The sequence below is a fragment of the Ursus maritimus genome, unplaced genomic scaffold (assembly GCF_017311325.1).
Source record: "Ursus maritimus isolate PB19 unplaced genomic scaffold, ASM1731132v1 scaffold_13, whole genome shotgun sequence".
In the NCBI taxonomy this organism is placed as follows: domain Eukaryota; kingdom Metazoa; phylum Chordata; class Mammalia; order Carnivora; family Ursidae; genus Ursus; species Ursus maritimus.
The window spans coordinates 22,000,184-22,020,080 of NW_024423675.1; the positions used below are offsets into that span (position 1 = coordinate 22,000,184).

Here is a 19,897-nt window from a genome sequence, read left to right on the forward strand (position 1 = left end):
CATATCTTTTCCATCATTTAGACTAAGCTAAGTTGGCCACAGCAATCCTAGCCAGCCTCCTCTGCTTCTGACTGGATGCCCGAAATGAACTGCCTCTCCTTACAACTGGTTTGGTAAATGGGATCAAAGACACAGGGGGGCAGGAACAAAAATCATCACTTAAATGGCCTGGATTATGTCATGTTCCCCCATTTAGCTCCTATCAGTTATATTCTACCTTGGTGATGCAAGAGGTACAGAATACCTACTTAACTACTGGCTTATTAATAAACCAATACTGATGCCTTGGTATTTTGCTACTGGTGTGTGTGTGTGTGTGTGTGTGTGTGTGTATGTGTGTGTGTGTGTGTGTGTGTATGCATCTGTTTGTCTACTGCTTCTCTGAAAATATTTTTTTTTATGTTACTGGGTTACATATTACCAGTGTTTTTTTTTTAATTATTCCTTATTATAGCACCAAATTTATCATACTGTAGGACTCTTTCTGGCACAGCATCTGGCTACAATATTATATTTGTTTTCTATGGATTTTAGTTTGGTTATTCCTATTTTGAGTAGGAGCCTCTTACGTGGATTCAAATTCTCTCCATTCACAAATCTTTGAACTAGTCTGACCCCACATTACCAAATCCTTTGCAACGATTGTGCTTCCAACAGCCTGAAGAAATTCAAGTTCATTATTGAGGGAGAAATTTCAAAGGGCTAACTAACATTTTCTCTTATTTACTACATAAAACTATAGGATTACTTCCTTTTTAAACAGTCTATTTGGATGGTTATTTTAAATTTTTTAAATTTTTTAAATTATTATGTTCAATTAGCCTTGTTTTAAAAAAGGAGAGATAAGGGGAGGTGAAGTCCATCTTGCATCCCTAGTAACTGTACAAACTAACAGTAGTAACAATATGATTGAAGGTGTTGGCAACATGAAAAGAAAGTGCTATAACACAAACAAATAATTAAAATAATCTTCATTTAGAGATATATCATAAAAGTACTTAAAACATATGTATGCTCATTTTCAAACACGCTTAAAAAATAAAGTCCTTTTAAAAATTGTAAAAGTTTACAATTTTAGAAATAAATTATTTAAAAATAATTTTTAAAATTATAAATGTACTTTTCAAGTATTATGACATCCTTCTTAATCTGGCATCATGTCAAGGGGAGCCTCTGCATCTCTAATCCTTAATGTTGACACAGTGTTAACAGTAAGATCTAAGACCAACACTCATCAACTTAAAGTTCTTAAGGTGCAACCATCCAGCTAGTTTGTGAATTTTCTCAAAAGTCCATAATTAGGAACTGCTTCTACGGTGATTTACCTATAAATACAGTATATTACAGCCAGAAAACTAGCAGTCAGGTACCCATGTTACATTCATTATAATCATTCAGAGTGACTCAAGGGAAAAAAATAATTCTGATTACCTGGGCTTTTCTGGTACATCAGAAGGATTACTGCAAAATGGTTCCTGGTAAATAGTTTCTGAAAGGTCGTGATCCAACAAAGTTGCCATAATTTCTTCCCTACTTGGTGGGGACATAAGTGGTTTTAGAATGTGAGCAGTTCGAGGGGTGAAAGTGCCGTTTTTTGACTGTGAGGGAGAGCTGGTAGATCTTGGTGAACTATCAGGAGTTGGTGTCAATATATCATTATTTCTTGAAACATACAATTCTAAATCTTCAGAGGCTGCATCCAGAAGTTCACCATCAGGGGAGGATAGTATTGTAGTAAAAGAGGTATTGACTGAGTCAAGAGACTGTTGCATCTCTTTTCTGGTATGACCTTGCATCCAGTCTGAAGTGCCTGGCTGTGAGAGGCTAAGAAACACCTCTTTGCTTACTGAACTCCTATTCAATCTGGATTTTTCATTTAGACAGTCCTCTGCCTGCTGGACACAGAAAGAATCCATTATTGAATTAGAGCGAGTTGTTAGAGGATAAAAGCTACTTTTCCACTGGTTGTGGCGACGATTCTCATTGCTATCTATGGATGATTTCTCAAACAGTTCAGGACTTAGAGTACTAGATCTAATCCACGAGGCTGAGTCTGAGGCATGATGCTGGTCTTCATCACACTTCTGGTTATCATGACTTAGAAACTCATTTTTTTCTATAGTTTGTCCTGGGAAAAGATCCTGAACTGCATCACTTAGGAATTTCTGAGGCAAATTCTGATCAGCTGGGACAAACTGACTTCCAGAATAAAAGCTACAAAATCCAGTTTGACCTATTGTATTAATATCAAAATTATAATTATGTTCAGGAGACAAGCTATCTTCAAGTGAATAACAACTCTCAAAACCTGGATCTGAAAAAAAGATGGGACTGTCATCTGATAGAGAGTTATCCAACTGGCCAGAGTTTTGTAAATTTAGAGAGTCTACTTTAAGAAGTTTGGGAATTTTTTCTTTAGGTTTTGTAGTTCTGGGAGTCCTAGGTTTTCTTGAAGATGTTACTGATCGTGTTCGTTTAATTGTTTTGTTTTGCTCAAGGGAACCAGAAGTATTTTTGTTTGGTTGATGTTTATTAGATAATGGGTCTTGCATAATATTTGCATTTTGTGCTTTCTGCTGTCTTTTCTGTAACAATTCTTTTAGAACTGCCAGTCCAGACTGGCCTTCACCAAATGCTGAAGGTGTTGACACATTTCGACTTTTACACTGAGAAAGTGCTTTGGTTTGTGAAATTGCTTCTGACAACGACCTCTGTTTTACCCTTTCAGGTTTAAAATTTGACATATCTAAAATAAAGCCCCTTTGTTTTTGCTCCCACGCTATTTGTTTGATTGGACTCCTCAAGGAAGTTACAAAGCAATTATTAGGCATTTGGCTTTCCTCTGAAGCTGCGTTTCCTGGAGAACAAGTTTCACTGTGCTTTGACTGTTCTGCCATGCACACAATCTGCTGCTGACTGTCTTTGCAATGCAAAAAATTAGGGGCATACGCCTGGTCTGGCTTTGACTCTAAAGAATTACGATATTCATTTAACTTTCCGATAGATGACAAATAGTTTTTTTGTGTATTTGCATTCTCTTCTGTCTTTGGAGACATTATACCCGAAGATATCTGTGTATTCTGCGCTACCTGAGACAAATGGTTGGAAAGATCAAATATATTTTTTTGAATCAAGGTTGATTCCTTTAGAGTAAACATAGCATTTTGATTATGAGATCTCTGAACATTAATTTTTGAGATTCCAGGTCCCAAAGAACTACAAACAACTGATGAATGCAAATCATCTCGTGAGCTGGGGAATGTTTGCAAATCTACAGGCTTCTTGCTTTCTAAAAAAGAAGAAAAGCAGCCAGATAAATTCTGTTGTGTATGAATTCCAGTGGGCACGGGAACAGAAAGGGGATGATCTATAGCAGAGCCCATTAGTGACACATCTTTCTGTTTAAAAAGTAATTGAGAGCCTCCAGAACTATTTGAAGTCTCAGACACATTCTGATGTTTCAGCACAAACTTAACTTCAGCACCAGACTGAGATTTTATTTTGTCATCTTTAATTGTTATATGCTTTCTTGATATAACTTTCTCATTTGTTTTTTGTTTCTGTTTTGCTCTCTGTTTCTTTTTTCCACCATCTCCTACTTTATTTGTCTGACTTCGTTTGTTCCTTCTCTTAGTAACTGCAGAGGGATTAGCAAGCTTAGTTTTTGATTTCTTAACCTGAGCTCTTGCTCGACTATTTTTTTCCATACGAGAATGAACAGTCTTGTTATTACATGCATTCGGACCCTTAAAAAGCACTGCGTCTTTATCTGCAGCAGCCATCATTTCTTCCGCTCTTGGATCTGTGGGAGACCAGCAGCGAGGGGGAGAAGAATTTATGGGACTTGTGCTTCTCTCAGAAAGAAAACCTAGTTTAGACATAACATCACTATAATTCAAGTCACAGTCTTCGGTTTCAGCATTGTAAGATGGTGAGGGAGGAGACAGGATAGCATGTGACCGTTTTCGCCTGAAAGATAAAGTTCTTTTAATATTTTCACTATTTGTCCTTTGTTGCTTACCAGTTTTTTTCTTAGCAGACTTATGTTTTGATTTTCTTCTGTGACTTTTCTTTGGTGTTAGTGGATAAATGGGATATTTGGTTGCAGGGGAGTCAGGAACTTTTGGCCAAAAATCCTTCAAAGGTGCAAGCTTTTTATATAGTTCCATTTTTTCCTCTGTCAATATAACTTGTTTTTCTTTAGAGTCTATTTTTCCTAGCTTCACAAGCATATTTTTTCTCCCTCTAAATCTATTAATAATAATATACTTTATGATGACAGGGGGTAGCTTTTTAGACATTTTTCTTCGTTTTCGAGATTTGAGAGTTCCATCTAAACTTTCACCAATTTCCATGGGATGAGGTAGGCTAATTTTTGAGTTGTGTGTTACAAAACTTGACTCACTATCTTCAGTCTCATAATTTACCTTGCGTTTGGCTCTAAGTGTATATTTATTTCCATACAATCCAAAGGACTGCTCAGTTTCTAAGGTTCCATCTCCAAAGTGACAGTCTATAAAACTGTCTGTGGGTGTTTTATTTTCGAAAGGTCCACGGGTGACTTTAATTAAATCATTGGCCAATTCATTATCCTTCTCAGGATTACTATTACAAGGATTATTCTGTATACAATTATCTTTTGTGGATACAGTTTCACTAGTTTTGGTAGAAGTTTCTTGATGCCCTATAAGCTTCTTTTTATTCATTTTTAACCGGGACTGTTTACTGCTGGGTTGTAGTTTGTATGTGACAGGAGAGAGTTTCTGTGGTCTACTGAGACAGTTAGAAAGAACAACACTGGGAAAAAACATATAATGTGCTGCTTGCTGGCTGAGGCTTGGCTTTTCTGTTTTATGTTCTTGAAACTCTTCATATCTAATTTTAAGTTTATTTAGCCCACTTTCATCAGCGATGCTATCAAGAGAATGTACCATAGTTCTATTCTCTCCTGAGCATGACAGCAATTCACAATTTTCAGTTAATGATGAAGGGAATAAACTATTCAGAGCTGTGCTGTTTCCTTTTTCATTGCTTTCAGAGGGTAATTTATTTTTTGAATGACTTAGGTCCGAAAAGTTGAAAGAATTTTTGTCCAATGTACTTTCACTACTATGACGGTTCATGTGTATAAACGGGGCATCCTTATCAATTTTTCTAATATTTGTATACTTTCTACTTGGTGCTTGTCTTGTAACAGATGGAATATCTTCTTCATAATCAAAAATACTACTTTCACAGGAGGATACTGGGAGGATATCTTTCTTACTTTCTTTATGACAGTTTTCTGAATGGACAGAATTGCTCAAAGATCCAGGGTATTTCATAGAGTAAGTGCTTTCATTTGTAAGAGAAGCAACTGAATGATCTAGACATTTTTCTATGTTGTTTGGCTGTGGAAGTTCTTCAATTAAATCTTCCTTATTCAAAACATGGGAAGAAAGGGCACTTGTGTGTTTACACTGAAAGGTAATCTTAGCAGAAGATGGGGGTTCTAATGTAGCAGCATCTTTGTGAAAGATGGAAGGTTTTACTGATAGCTTGCTCGTTGCAATTACAGAAGAGTGGGTCCTAGAATTTTCATTGTTCAATGGATTGTCTGGAATCAGGAAAAAAAGAATTTATTTCACCTCCGTGCTTTTAATTTTTAAAATATTTTTCCATACTATCACCATGAAAGAAACTATATGAAATTAAGTTTCTATGCTTAAAATGATTATCTCAACAAAAAGGTCATTCCTATCATTAAGATAATAACTTAATCTAAATAATCAAGAGTCAGTTACACTTGATTATTAGTCATTATCTTAAACACATATTCCTTTGATCAGGAATAAATTATATTAGGGGCGCCTGGGTGGCCCAGTTTGTTGGGCATCTCACTCTTGATTTTGGCTCAGGTCATGAATCTCAGGGTCCTGGGTTCGAGCTCTGCATTAGGCTCTGCACAGAGCATGGAGCCTGCTTGAGATTCTCTCCCTCTCCCTCTACCCCGCCCCTTGCTCATGTTCTCACTCTCTCTCTCAAAAAAAAACTAAACACAAAAATAAAAAAAAAAAAAAAAGAAAGAAATTATATTACTATTCAGTGCCTTTGTGGCAAACAGGGAAAAATACTGTCACCTTGAAAATTTTTCATAAAATATGCTTCTTCGTATTATCACTTCAAATAAGCTTAGCATATTTTTTCTCAAGTTTTTATTTAAATTCCAGTTAGTTAACATCTGAACATATTTCTTACGGTTTCTTATGCTACTTAAATGTTAACATGATAAACTGATTATAAAGTTCATGAAGTTTTAAATCAGTGATTTACAAATGTAATCCTCTTAGACATGAGAAATAATCATATGTCCACATTCTTTAAAAAGAAAAAATGTTGGAGAAGGACAAAACATAATAGATAGTATTGTCAAAACCTCACACTTAGCCGATTTTATATGTGTGATTACAGTTTTAAAATCAAACACATTTTTAGCTGCTAAATCATGAAATGCTCTCGGTGTATTAGTTTACTTACCACTATTTTCATCTGCAGTTCCATCTAACTGAGGTATAGAAAGATTGGCTAGAAGCAAACTGTTATTACTCCATTCCATTTCTTCTTCTGAAGATGAATCATCTTCCTCAGTTGAGCTTCTATGGGTATTTCTACACAGTGATCTAGAGAATATTAAGATTCACTAGTGAGTATGATCATAGAAAAAAGCATGTCAGATTAAAAAAACTGCTTAATCTGATGCTATAATAGTAAAATTGAAAAGCTCTGAAAATTATTACCTTAAAAAGAAAAGATTTATTTTGCTTTAGTATCATGTCCTATAAAAAGTTATTGCAGATAAATTTAAAATCTTTTTCATGTGAGCTAGAAGACACCATCAGTCTGTATTAAGCTCCACAATATCCTGGACTATCTAATCATGTTCTTCCTTATAGTCTCCCCTTCATCCTAATATTAGATATAGATAACAGCTTGGGTGAGAACCCAATAACTTCTAAAAAGGTGGCATCCTGGCATATTTTAAGAAATCTCCACAAATAAATATACAATCTCTACATTGTGAACTGGAAAAAACAAAAAGGTAAGCAAGGGGGTACTCAGGCTGAAAGAGAAAACAGGGATCAGAGGGGCTCGGAAGTGGTACAGGTGTTGAGTCAATCCCAGCAGAGGCTCTAAAGCAGGTTACTAAAGAATTCAGATGGACTGTGAAGTCCAGATAGATAATCTCTTCAGGTTTCATCTCTTAACAATTTAAAATTTTTCACTAGGTCCTAGCTTGATACTTTCCTTTCTATCCATACCTAAGTTTTTCTTTTGTCTCAAAAATTTGAAAATGTCCACTGTACCTACAACAGTTTCTCCATTAATCCTTTACCAAATCACAATCTGTCCTTAAATCACTGTCTTAAGAGCTGAAAGAATTACTAGAGGTCATTGAGTCCAATTTGCTACTCAATGCAAAAACCTTATTTTTAACAGATGACAAAATCTCCACTTTTACATTCTCAGTTAAGTGGCTTGCTGTCTCACAGGTTAATCTTTTCCATTATTAATTCTTAGTGATTTTCTTCCTCTGTTACACAGAACTTTCCAAATTCCATTCATTATTCCTGCCTTTGTCCTGTGTTGCTTTATGTAGACTGTCTATGCTATTTTCCACATGATAATTTTAAAATATTGGGAGGCATTTATAATTTGTCCTATAATTCCTCTCTAATTAGACCAAACATTATCTATTTTTCTTACTGTTCTTTAAAAGTGACAGTGTTGGGAATGCAAGCTAGTGCAGCCACTCTGGAAAACAGTATGGAGGTTCCTCAAAAAGTTGAAAATAGAGCCCTACGGCCTAGAAACTGCACTCCTAGGGATTTACCCCAAAGATACAAATGTAGTGATCCAAAGGGGCACCTGCACCCCAATGTTTATAGCAGCAATGTCCACAATAGCCAAACTATGGAAAGAGCCCAGATGTCCATCAACTGATGAATGGATAAAGAAGATGTGGTATATACAATGGAATACTACTCAGCCATCAAAAAAATGAAATCTTGCCATTTGCAATGACATGGATGGAACTAGAGGGTATCATGCTAAGCAAAATAAGTCAATCAGAGAAAGACAATTACCATATGATCTCACTGATACATAGAAATTAAGAAACAAAACGGAGGATCATAGGGGAAGATAGGAAAAACTAAAAAAAGATGAAATTAGAGAGGGAGACAAACCATAGGAGACTCTTAATCATAGGAAACTGAGGGCTGCTGGAGGGGAGGGGAGTGGGGTGATAGGGTAACTGAGTGATGGACATTAAGGAGGGCACGTGATGTAATGAGCACTGGGTATTATATAAGACTAATAAATCACTGATCTCTACCTCTGAAACCAATAATATATTACGTTAATTGAGATTAAATGAAAAAAAAAATAAATGAATAAAAATGACAGTGTTCACAGATCCTTCCTCTTCTTCCTCTTTTTTCCCTTTCCTGTCCTTTCTCAGAATTCTTAAAATATGGTATTCAGGGCAGAATATAACATCCATTTACAACTGAAGAAATTTTCTAGACACTATACTTCTATTTTTCAATCTCTCTCTAATGTGCATTTATCAAATGTTTAGGTTTATCTTCCCAAGGTTGACTTGGGCATGGTTTTTACAGATTTGGTCCAGTCAATGAACATATAAGCATTCATTAATTGTGGGACAAACCACACCTATGATTTTAAACAGGCTGACACTATGATAACAAGTAGATAGTGGCTTTATAAGAATTTTATACATTTAAATGTGTATCTACTTAATACAGGTATAAAAGTATAAATAGCTAAATATCATCTAAGAAATTGTAGAAAAAATGCTAATGATACACTGAAGGTAAAATCAAAGAAACAATACCAAAATAAAACAATCAAGAAAGAGAAAAACAAATGGAAATAAGAAAAAGTGAAATGCCACAAGATCAAATAGAAATATCAAATAGTCAACACTTTGCTAAAATTTGAAAGAAGCGATCCAATTTATTACAGCAAGACTTAAATACATCAAGTAAATACTGTAATTATTTTATTAATAAGATCCAAAATCTGTTAGAATAGTAAATGTTACCCTAGGTACAGCTGGTAGCTAATAATTAAATTCACTATTTTGGCAACCATACAACACTACAGACTTATTGTGTTCTCAATAAAGTAACATCATGGCTTTCCCACAGCAATTGTTAAGCCTAGAAGGAGCTGAAGGTCTACCTAGTCTGTGTTTATAAAGCTGACTGCCTGAACCTAGACATATGACTCTGTACTTTGTTAGGCATCACCAATTGAGTCTCGAGGTATTTTTGGATCTATATTCTGTCATCCAGTGAATTACCAATCTCTAATATTTGTGACAGTCTCAATCCAATCTAGCATACTTGGCATTTAAGCATTTATGTTGTTTTTAAATGCAAAGTTATGTAAGTTCTTGTGAACCCACCTAATGAGTTACTGCCATGTAGTCTCCTTATCTACAAGGATGTTAAGACTTTACTTAATGTGTGGCTAAATTAGGGCTCAATACGATTATAACATTCCCCTAAGTAACCATTTTTAAAAAGGATATAAAGACTGTAGAGAATGACTTGAACTCATGAAGGTCCCTGATATGCTCTGCTTCCCTTTCTAAGTGCCCATGTTTACTTTTAATAATCATAATTATTACCCATATTATAAAGGAGGACTGGAGGCAAGGAGGAGACCAGTTAAAAAATGAATCACAGTGTTCCAGATAAATGATAATGAAGGCCCGAACTAAGACATTTCCTTGGGAGGGAGGGGGGTGGAAGGATAGAACGACAAAGGAGGGCAAGTCACATACAACCCTGAAGTTGCAAACTTCCAGAAGTTGGGGGGAATTTATTATTACAGAAATAACAGAGAAACAAGAACAAAGCCATTTTATAGGTTGATGTGGTTGAGGCATTTCCCAATAGGATATTTCATAGAAAGATTTATCAAGTTTATATTAAAAAATTGAAAAAAACAACTTATAGAAGAGCTACAAAAAATTTTATGTCTTTCACCGTTTTTTTTTTTTAAACAGATAGGAAACACTGACAAAAGACATCTTATGACATTGTTGAGGGTCAAATCTATCAGGAAATCAAATACTGATTCTGTCTGGACCAGGTAGCATTAGTTCTTCAAAGGTCAAGAGCTGAGTCTTTGAATGATTTATCACTGTCACAGCAAAGGGAACTGAGTACACGAAGCCAGGAAAAGTATGAAATAATATTTTGCAGGTTTGGAATTCTCCACTCATAGAATGAAAATGGAATTCTCTGAGGGAGCATACTGTGAAAATATAGAAGAAGGGTTCTGATGTGTACCCAGATACAAGAGAAAATTTCAAATGAAGAGTTTAGAAGTTTTAGTATTGTCTACATAAGTTTAAAGGAGAGGTATACTCAGTGTTTCAGGCTTAGAGGCCTAATCTTTTTCTACACACAGAACATATAACTCAAACCAATCAGTCTCAGAAGAGACTGATTTGGAAAACCACAGTGCCACCTTATTCATTTAGCTTGAGAAATGAACCAGAATACCAGTGTCAGTTTCTGAGACTTTTATTTACTTTTAATATTTAATTCCTTCAGTCTAATCAGACCTAAAGGCTGTTTCTTGTCTTCAAGCTGACTCTGTAACTGTTGCTGTAACCCATATAACTCTCAAAGGGCGTTCTTTTTCCTCAAGTTCAGGGATAAGAAGGCACTTCTACTTTGCCCCAGTTATTATCCACACATATTAATACTACATATATAATTTCTAAAAGTTAGGTTTATGGGGGTAGAAGGAACTGGAGGAAGGTGGTCAAAAGGTACAAACTTAACACTATAAGATAAAGACTAGGGATGTAATGTACAACATGGTGACTATAGTTACCGCTCCTGTACGATTAAAGAGGAAAATTGTTAGAGTAAATCCTGAGAGTTCTCATTACATGGAGAAACTTTTTCCCCTCCTTTTCCCCCCTCCATTTCTTTTTATTATAGCTATATGTGATGATGAGTGTTAACTAAAATTATTTGTGGTAATCATTTCATAAAATATGTAAAGTCAAACCTTTACGATGTACCACTGAAACTCATACAGTGGTATAGGTCAATTACATCTCAATAAAACTCAAAAAAAAAAAAGCCACCTAGGTTTAATCTTCTAATAAATCTGGAAAAAAAACACCTAGGTTTAATCTTTTTGAATGTCAGCAAAATTTTATTTTGCTTAGAATATGAGATTTATGCCACAAGAAAAACAAAGCACTACTTTAAAGGGATTTAAAAGACAACTATTTAGTTTATAAGGTGTTTATATTATGAATAATAGTAAAAATAATTTCTAATGAAAAATCAGTGATGACAACAGGAAATTATTAAAGTAACTGAAATAACTAAAAAGTTACCTCTTTTTGGCACAAGGTTCTTCAATATTGCTGTCCCATCTCTGAGACATCACCAAACTAAGCTCCATTTCTTCTTTTTCAATCTGTGGTTCATTTTCTTCATCGTCACTATTTTGGGGATTTTTAGTGTTTCCAAAGAAATGACATGGTGATGGCATCCTATTTCTTCCCCCCTGATATCCGTCATTTTCCAAACCAGCAAGAAGATGTACCAGAGCCTCATCAGGACTACTGTCCACTATAAAACAAGTGAAGCATCACTAACAAATAACTTTCTAAGTAATTCAACAATTCAGATCAATTATAAAACAACAAAATCACAGATGCTGGCACATACTGAAAAAATACAGTTGATGCAAAGACTTCTGTGTTGATGTAGCTCTTTTATCAAAGTGTGATGATCCTTGGACTCTTTGCACTGGAATGATTTTGTGTCCTCGTTAAAAAGAAGATTCCCAGAACCCATCTTCTATCGCCTGAATCAGAACTTCTGAGCTAGGGCCCAGGAAGATGCACTTTAACAAGCTGTCCAAGCTCTTACTGCACAATTAAGGTTGAGGAGCACTAAACCAAATAGGGTTCCCAGTGTTCAAAACAAAATCAAAATACATAATATATGAATTAATGCTAAGGAAGAAGTGCCTTAAAAACAGTACATGTGAACACCTTATTCTCAAGTTTTATTTAGCTCACAGGATAGTTAAATGAAACCTGTGGTTGAAAAGCACAAGAGAGCTTTAAAGTGGTCAATGACATTACCTAAAAAATCTTCAAGACGACAGTGAGATACCACTTCATATGCACTACGCTTGCCAAATCAAGACAAGTAGTAAGTATTGGCAAGGAAGTAGAAGAAAATGTAACATTCCTACATTCCCATCAGACTGTAAAATGGTGCAGCAGCTTTGGAAAAAAGTTTGATGGTTTGTTGAAATGTTCAACATAGTTACCATATGATACAGCAATTCCACTCCTGGTATATAACCAAGTTAACTAAAAACATGTCTACACAAAAACCTATACATGAATAATCACAGCAGTATCATTTGTAATCGCCAAAAAAGTGGAAACAATGCACATATCCATCATCTGAAGAATGGATAAATGAACTCTGGTGTAGCCATATGAGGGAATATTATTCAGTAGTGAAAAGGAACGAAATACTGATACAGGCTACAACTTTGAATGAACCTTGAAAATATTATGCTAAGTGAAAGAAGCCACAAGCAAAAGGTTATATGATTCCATTTATATGAAATGACCCAAATAGGTAAATCCAGTAAAAAAGAGATTAGTGGTTGCCAAGAGCTGAGAAGAGGGAAGAGGAATGACTGCTAATGGCTATGGGGTTGCTTTTTAGGGTGATAAAAATGTTCTGGAATTAGAGAGTGGTGATGGTTGCATAACCCTGTGAACATGATAAAGATCACTAAACTGGGGGCGCCTGGGTGGCTCGGTCGGTTAAGCATCTGCCTTCGGCTAAGGTCATGATCTCAGGGTCCTCGAATCGAGCCCCATGTCAGGTTCCCTGTTTGGCAGGGAGTCTGCTTTTCCTTCTGCCCCTCCTCCCTATTTGTGCTTGCTCTCTCCCTCAAATAAATGAATAAAAATCTTTTAAAAAATCACTGAACCATACACATTAGAAGGTAAATTTTCTGCAATGTGAAATATTTCAATAAAAGGTATTATTTAAAAAAATGGCAGGGTGCACCTGGGTGGCTCAGTCAGTTAAACATCCGACTCTTGATTTTGGCTCAGGTCATGATTTCAGGGTCGTGAGATCCAGCTCCACATCATGCTCCACACTCATCAGGGAGTCTGCCTGAGATTCTCTCTCTTTCTTTTCTTCTGCCCCTTCCCCCCAATGCATGTTCTCTCTCTCGCTCTCTCTCTCAAATAATAAATAAATCTTAAATAACAAATGAAATAAAAATCTTAAAAAAAAAAAAAGACCATGAAGATGGAGGTTTGTTCTAATCCACAGCTTTTTTCTCTGTAAAATGAGATAATGCACTCCCTATTTACTAAAATATCAGGTTTCAGGTGTACTTCATTGACATTAAAGAAAATGGTTCAAGTATACTATGAAATATAAAGGCAAAAATAAAGGTGTTTGCTTAAAAGAGCCATTTTGGCAAAAATGTCTTTTTTTAAAAAGATTTTACTTATTTGACAGAGTGAGTGAGTACAAGAAGGGGGAGCAATAGGCAGAGGGAGAAGGAGAAGCAGGCTCCCTGCTCAGCAGGAATGTGGGCTTGATCCTATGACCTTGAGATCATGACCTGAGCCACCTAGGCGCCCCCACAAATCTTTTCTTAAACCTAGAATTGCAGTTCATTTTTCCTGTCTCATTCTTAAAAAAAGATTAATATTAGCAAATGAATTACAGATATTTGACTTTCAGATCTTTGATCTTTCAGATTGCATTTTTGCAACCTTAGGCAAGGGGGAATTTATCTACTGATGATACATTCTATTTGCCTAATGTTATGAAATAAGGATATGTCTCAGTTTCTTTTTCAAAAATTCCTTCATTTTCTCTATGTTCCTCTCTTTCAGCTGCTTATTTTTTCTCTGGATCATTTCTTTCTGCATATGCCATTCATTTATAAAGGAAAAAAGTTTTCTACTCCTGTCTCAAATGTTCTTGATATATGACTGTGTACAATAATTTTGGTATTGTTCCTAGTCAGTCAATTTGTGTTCCATTCAAATGAAAATGAAGATAACAGACAGAGGACACTGTAGAAAGCTGGGAACATGTTTGATACAATAAGAATGAAAAAATGTAAAGTTCACAAAAAAAGAAACAAAATCAGTAAACCAAGCAAAACAAGAGGCATGAAACTCAATGACATCTCACTTTTTGCAATGAAATTTTAAATAAATTTCTGAAAAAGATGTCAATAATTTAGACTATATTAATGAAATGAAATCTAGCAAATGGCTTATGATGCTAATGAAAACGCGTTTAGGCAAAGTAAAAAACACGCAGAAATAATGGTCCTATTCCACCCTGGCCAAAATTAATGGCTTAAAAAGAACTGTCCAGGGAAATTTCTGATACTCATCAAGAAAGAATTACAGTATTTTATTAATGTACTCAACTTTGGAAAGTTTTAACTCAAAATAAATGCATTTTTCCCCAAAGCAATATGGTTTTCCTCCAACCAAAGTGAAGTTAAAAAAAAAAAAAAAGCAAAGGAATTATTTTCTTTCACAATTGTTTTTTAGAAAAAAAATGTGCAGAAAACAAAAAACAAAACTAATTCATTTAATTCAAGGCTTCATTTTATACTTACAGTAAGGATTTATTGAACATGCAACATTAACCTCTTCAAACCAAAGGAAAAACACCGCCTCCTCACATAACACACTTTCATTGATTAACATACTGAAATTTACGGTAGAATTGTTACTTACAGAAAACTGGTGACTCACTCAGTCTTTGGGTTAAAGGCTGAAAAGTCTGACTATTTTCCATGAGGTTCAAAATTGCTTCTTCATTAATAAGTGCTTCCTTCACTTTGTGTGTAGTGTGACCTTAAGATGACGAAGAATACAGAAAGATTAAAGCAATAGCTTAAATATAAAATTTATTGTTTATAATTTGTGTAAATTAGGAAGCATGATGATGCAAACCTATTTAAAATTTTTAAGTGTTAGTGCTGTATGTTAAATAAAAACACAATTAAACTTAGTAAAAGACATAGGAATATCTAACCAGTCACATGGAGTAATTAAAAAAGAAAAAAAACAAAACAAAACCCAGGGGTGCCTGGGTGGTACAGTCGGTTAAGCTTCTGACTCTTGGTTTCAGCTCAGGACATAATCTCAGGGTCTTAAGATGGAGACCCACAGTGGGCTCTGTGCTCAGCAAGGAGTCTGCTTAAGACTTCCTCTCCCTCTCCCTTTGCCCCCCCCCCCGCTCGTGCTCACGTGTGTGCACACACACTCTCTCAAAAATAAATAAATCTTTAAAAAGAATTTTAAAAATTAAAAAAAAAACAACCAAAAAAAACCCCTCAATCTGTGAATCACTAAATATTTACAATTTCTACTTAACATTATCTGAGTTCTTAAGCAGTGCCTTAAAAAAAAATTTTTTTAAAGTATGAAGACAGGAAAAGAAATAAAATTGTTATTTACAGAGGGCTCTATACACAAAAAATCCAATAGAAAAGACAAACTATTAGTGCTAATAAAAGTTGCTGTATATAAGATTGATATACAAAGGTCAGTGAAGTTCCTATGTACTAGCAAGTAGAAGATATAATTTTTCAAAGATAAACTTATAATTGCAACAATTATAAGGCACCTGGAGTATATCTAAGATAGCAAATTTTACAAAGAAAATGGCAAAACTCTATTGAAAGATATGAAAGAAGACCAAGTAAAATGAGAAATACATCACGTTCATAGATAAGATGATCTGGCTTTATTAAAGATTAAAAATGTTTCTAAATCAGTCTAAAAAATTCAATAAATTCCCAATAAAATCTGAACAGCATTCTTCCCAGAAATGAACCACCTGATCCTGAAATTAATACAGAAGAGTTTCTTTAAAAGATCAAGAGTAGACAAGACAATTTTGTAGTTGAACAAGATCTGCCCCTGATATATATCAATACTTATAAATCAACAGTAATTACAACAATATACTAACATAGGAGAACATGACTGAGATGGAAGAATTCAGTGGGAAAAAAATTTTGCAGTAAATATGTTGGAACAACTAGCTATTTACATTTAGAAAAATATGGGGGGCTTGGGTGGCTCAGTCTGTTAAGTGTCTGGCTCTTGGTTTCAGCTCAAGTCATGATATTGAGCCCCGATTCTCTTTCTCCCTCTGCCCCTCCCTCTCTTATAGATAAAATAAGATCCTTATTATATATACAGGTAAAATTTCAGATAAGTGTAAGACCTAAATGTGAAAAACCAAACTGTAAGCACACGTAAGCCGTAGGGATGAAAACTTGCATTACATCACGAAAGAGAAGGACCCAACAGAAAATGAGCCAAGAGCATGAATAAGCAATCCTCAGATAGATACACAAATGCTCAAACTTACTAGTAATCAGGAAATGCAAATTAAACTAAGGAGATACCAGAATGGCAAAAAATTTTTACTATTTGATACTATCAAGTGTCATTGAGGATATAGGGAAATATAAGCTCTAGTACATTGTGGGATTATAAACTTAGGTACGATCATTTTACAGAGCAATTTTACAATATGGCATTACTACTATAATGTGATACTTTTATTATTAACATACCTCAAAATCTGAAAAATGGAACTCTAAAAATAACAGGGCTTACAGGGGGGGAAAAGGTTAAGGCAAAATTTATGCAACTTTGTAAACAGAACACTAATAAAATCAATAATTGGTACCTGAGGAGATAACTCTGATCAGTCAGGCAGGCAGCCAGTGTGGCTGGAGGCTGTCATAGTGGATATTAAAATGTACAGGAAATAATAGTATGGAAATGCTGGATACATTTTGATTAGAATGCAGCTGGCAGACACTAAGACAAAGCAAATGCAAGCAGAATTCTGAGCCACTAGGTTGCCAAAGAGGTGAGCTCAGGAGACCTCAGGTGCAACCTGCCATGAGCCAGACATGGCACAATGCTGGGACTCAACTCCTAGAGAGAGAGGAAGCCCTGGGTGTAGATGCTCATTTTGAGTTGTAGTTAAATATAGTCAAAAGTGCCTCTGCTGCTAATGCAGCAGTGTAAAGGAGGCTTTTTCATTCCTGCTGAAAGCTGTAAATTCTACTCCTGCTATTCTGGCTTCCCTTGCCTAGAAAAATTGCATATGAAACAATGTGACTTTGGAGTAAAACTTTCACTATTCTTTAATTTACCAATCATGTATAATCTAACCACTACAGAAACCCTGTTAGAACAGATGTTATCTAGTTAGAGTACTTACACCCTAAGACCTGGCAAATTACACTTCTATATGTTTTCTATAGAGAAACTCTTGCCACAAGATGACAAAAATAACACTATTAATAACAGTGCAAAAGCGAAAACGATCTAATAGCTGTAGAGAAGCATATAAATGTGTTTAGTCTTACAAAGGAACACTATTCAGCAGCTAAAATGAGTGAACTAGAAACATGTATGAACAAGGATAGATTTCAAAATTATAATGTTGACATAAAAGATAATCAACATCATTAGTAATGAGGGAAATGATAAAACCATAATGAGATGCTATTTCACACACATTAGGATGGCTATATAAAAAACACAAGAAGTGTTCGTAACGATGCAAAGTCACTGGAACCTTCACATATTGCTGGTGGAAATGTAAAACAGTGTAGTCACTTTGGACTACATTAAATTAAGTTCATTAAAAAGTTAAATGCAAGTATACCAAGTGACCCAGCAAATCTATTCTTGGTGACTCTCAAGAAAAATGCAAATATACAACTACACAAAGACTTACATATAAGGTTCATAGCAGCATTATTCTTCAGAGTCAAAAAAGTGAAAACAACTCAAATATCCATCAACTGATGAATAAATTAACAAAATATGGTAATATCCATAAAACACAATACTATCTGGTAATAAAATTTAAAAAACTGAAATACTGATAGATACAATATGGATGAACTTGAAATATTATGCTAAATGAAAGAAGACATAAAAGATCACATATTGTGTAATTTCATTTATATGCTGTATCTAGAAAAGGCAAATCTTGAAAGATAAGAAAGTGGATTAGTGGTTACTTCAGGTTGGAGGTGGGAACAGATGTGACTGCAAATGGACACAAGGAATCTTCTGAGGTGAAGGAAATGTTCTAAAATTGAATTACGGGGATGTTTGCACAACTCTAAATTTACTAAATCACTGGATTGTACACTTGAAGATTTTTTGTTTTTATTTATTTGTCAGAGAAAGAGGGAGACAGCACGAGCAGGGCGAGTGGAAGGCAGAGCAGGCAGAGGGAGAAGCAGGCTCCCCACTGAGCAAGGAGCCCGATGCTAGACTTGATCCCAGGACCCTGGGATCATGACCTGAGTGGAAGGCAGATGCTTAACCGACTGAGCCCACTCAGGTGTCCCTGAATTGTACACTTAAAATGAGTGCGCTTCATGTAATACAAATTATACCTCAATTAAATTAATTATTGACTGATTAAGTAGGCTTCACACCCAGCATGGAGCCCAACATGGAGCTTGAACTCACGACCCAAAGATCAAGACCTGAGCTGAGAACAAGAGTCAGATGCTTACCTGACTGAGCCACCCGGGTGCCTCCTCAATTAAATTATTTTAAAAATGTTGAATAAAAAAAGCAAGTTGTTTAATTTATGTCAAGTAGAACACCATTTATGTAAAACTGAAGCCTAAAATAGCAGTATATATTATGGACATACATACATAAGAAAATATAAGATCATATATGGTAACAATTTACACCAACTTTAGAATAGTGTTTACCTCTAGAAATGAAGGAAATGTAAAGGAATGGGAGAAACTTAGCTAACTCAACCAAATACTAGTATCTCAGTGCCAGACATACAGATGTCTATTATAGTATTTTCTGTATACTTGCAAAGAAAACCTCACCTTTGCTCAACTCTGTATCTTTGTGGACTTCTACCATATTAGCTGGTGTACACTGAAGAATATCAGGAGACAGAACTTCAGAGTGCAATGTTAACTCAGCAGAGAACTCCTGAGATCCATCGCTGTAGTCCACGGATCCTGATAATGTTCTGCTTAATTAAAACATACCCTTTATAACAAACTAGATAACAAAGCAATAAAATTAGTTCTGAGATCTGTAATAAATAACCACTTACACAGAGAAATCATTCTGTTTGAGAATTTCCTGAAGTCTCTTCTGAAAATTTTTTTCACTTTCTGTTGCTGGCACAAACCTGCGATCTTTGAATTTTAAAAGTGCATTAAAACATGTAGATAACGAATGAAATATTTTCCTTTCTCTTAGAGCAGCTTTTAAAATGGTAACAATTTCCTATCTTTTTCTTGACACATATAATACCACATAAAAGTAGCCCTATTATAAAATCAAACAAAAGAGAAATGGTTGTTATTGAAGCTATAAAATTAAGCACTTAAAGTCAGTTTAAGATTAAGTTCTATAATTATAACTTAAATCTAAAACAAAAACATTATTCTCTACCTATAAATGTGTCACACACTCTGAACCTAGAAATTTCCCCCTTATAAAATATTTCTTAGAAAGCACTCAAAATTTATCATAGCATTTTTAGTGTCCAAGACTTAATAAAAATTTTAATTGTACTTTATACTGTATACTTTAATGTATACTTACTACTATATTTCAAATATATTTACCTTCTGAATTATGCCTTTTATTCTTTTACATATAATTCTTTTACTTTTATTTAAAAATTTTTATTGCATTCATGGCATTTATTTAAGCCCCTTTTTTGAATGTAGAATTTAGTAA

General features: G+C 34.8%; 1 protein-coding gene across 1 annotated transcript in view; it reads right to left on the reverse strand.

The window, feature by feature from the left end:
* REV3L (REV3 like, DNA directed polymerase zeta catalytic subunit) overlaps positions 1 to 19,897 on the reverse strand; it is a 169,574-nt gene that overhangs the window by 74,757 nt on the left and 74,920 nt on the right. The window contains exons 8-13 of the mRNA XM_040627642.1: positions 19,263 to 19,347; positions 19,027 to 19,175; positions 14,858 to 14,977; positions 11,435 to 11,672; positions 6,517 to 6,659; positions 1,432 to 5,596 (exon numbers count right to left, since the gene is read on the reverse strand). Of these exons, the coding sequence (XP_040483576.1) occupies positions 1,432 to 5,596; positions 6,517 to 6,659; positions 11,435 to 11,672; positions 14,858 to 14,977; positions 19,027 to 19,175; positions 19,263 to 19,347 (4,900 nt within the window). The remainder of the gene's footprint in view (positions 1 to 1,431; positions 5,597 to 6,516; positions 6,660 to 11,434; positions 11,673 to 14,857; positions 14,978 to 19,026; positions 19,176 to 19,262; positions 19,348 to 19,897) is intronic.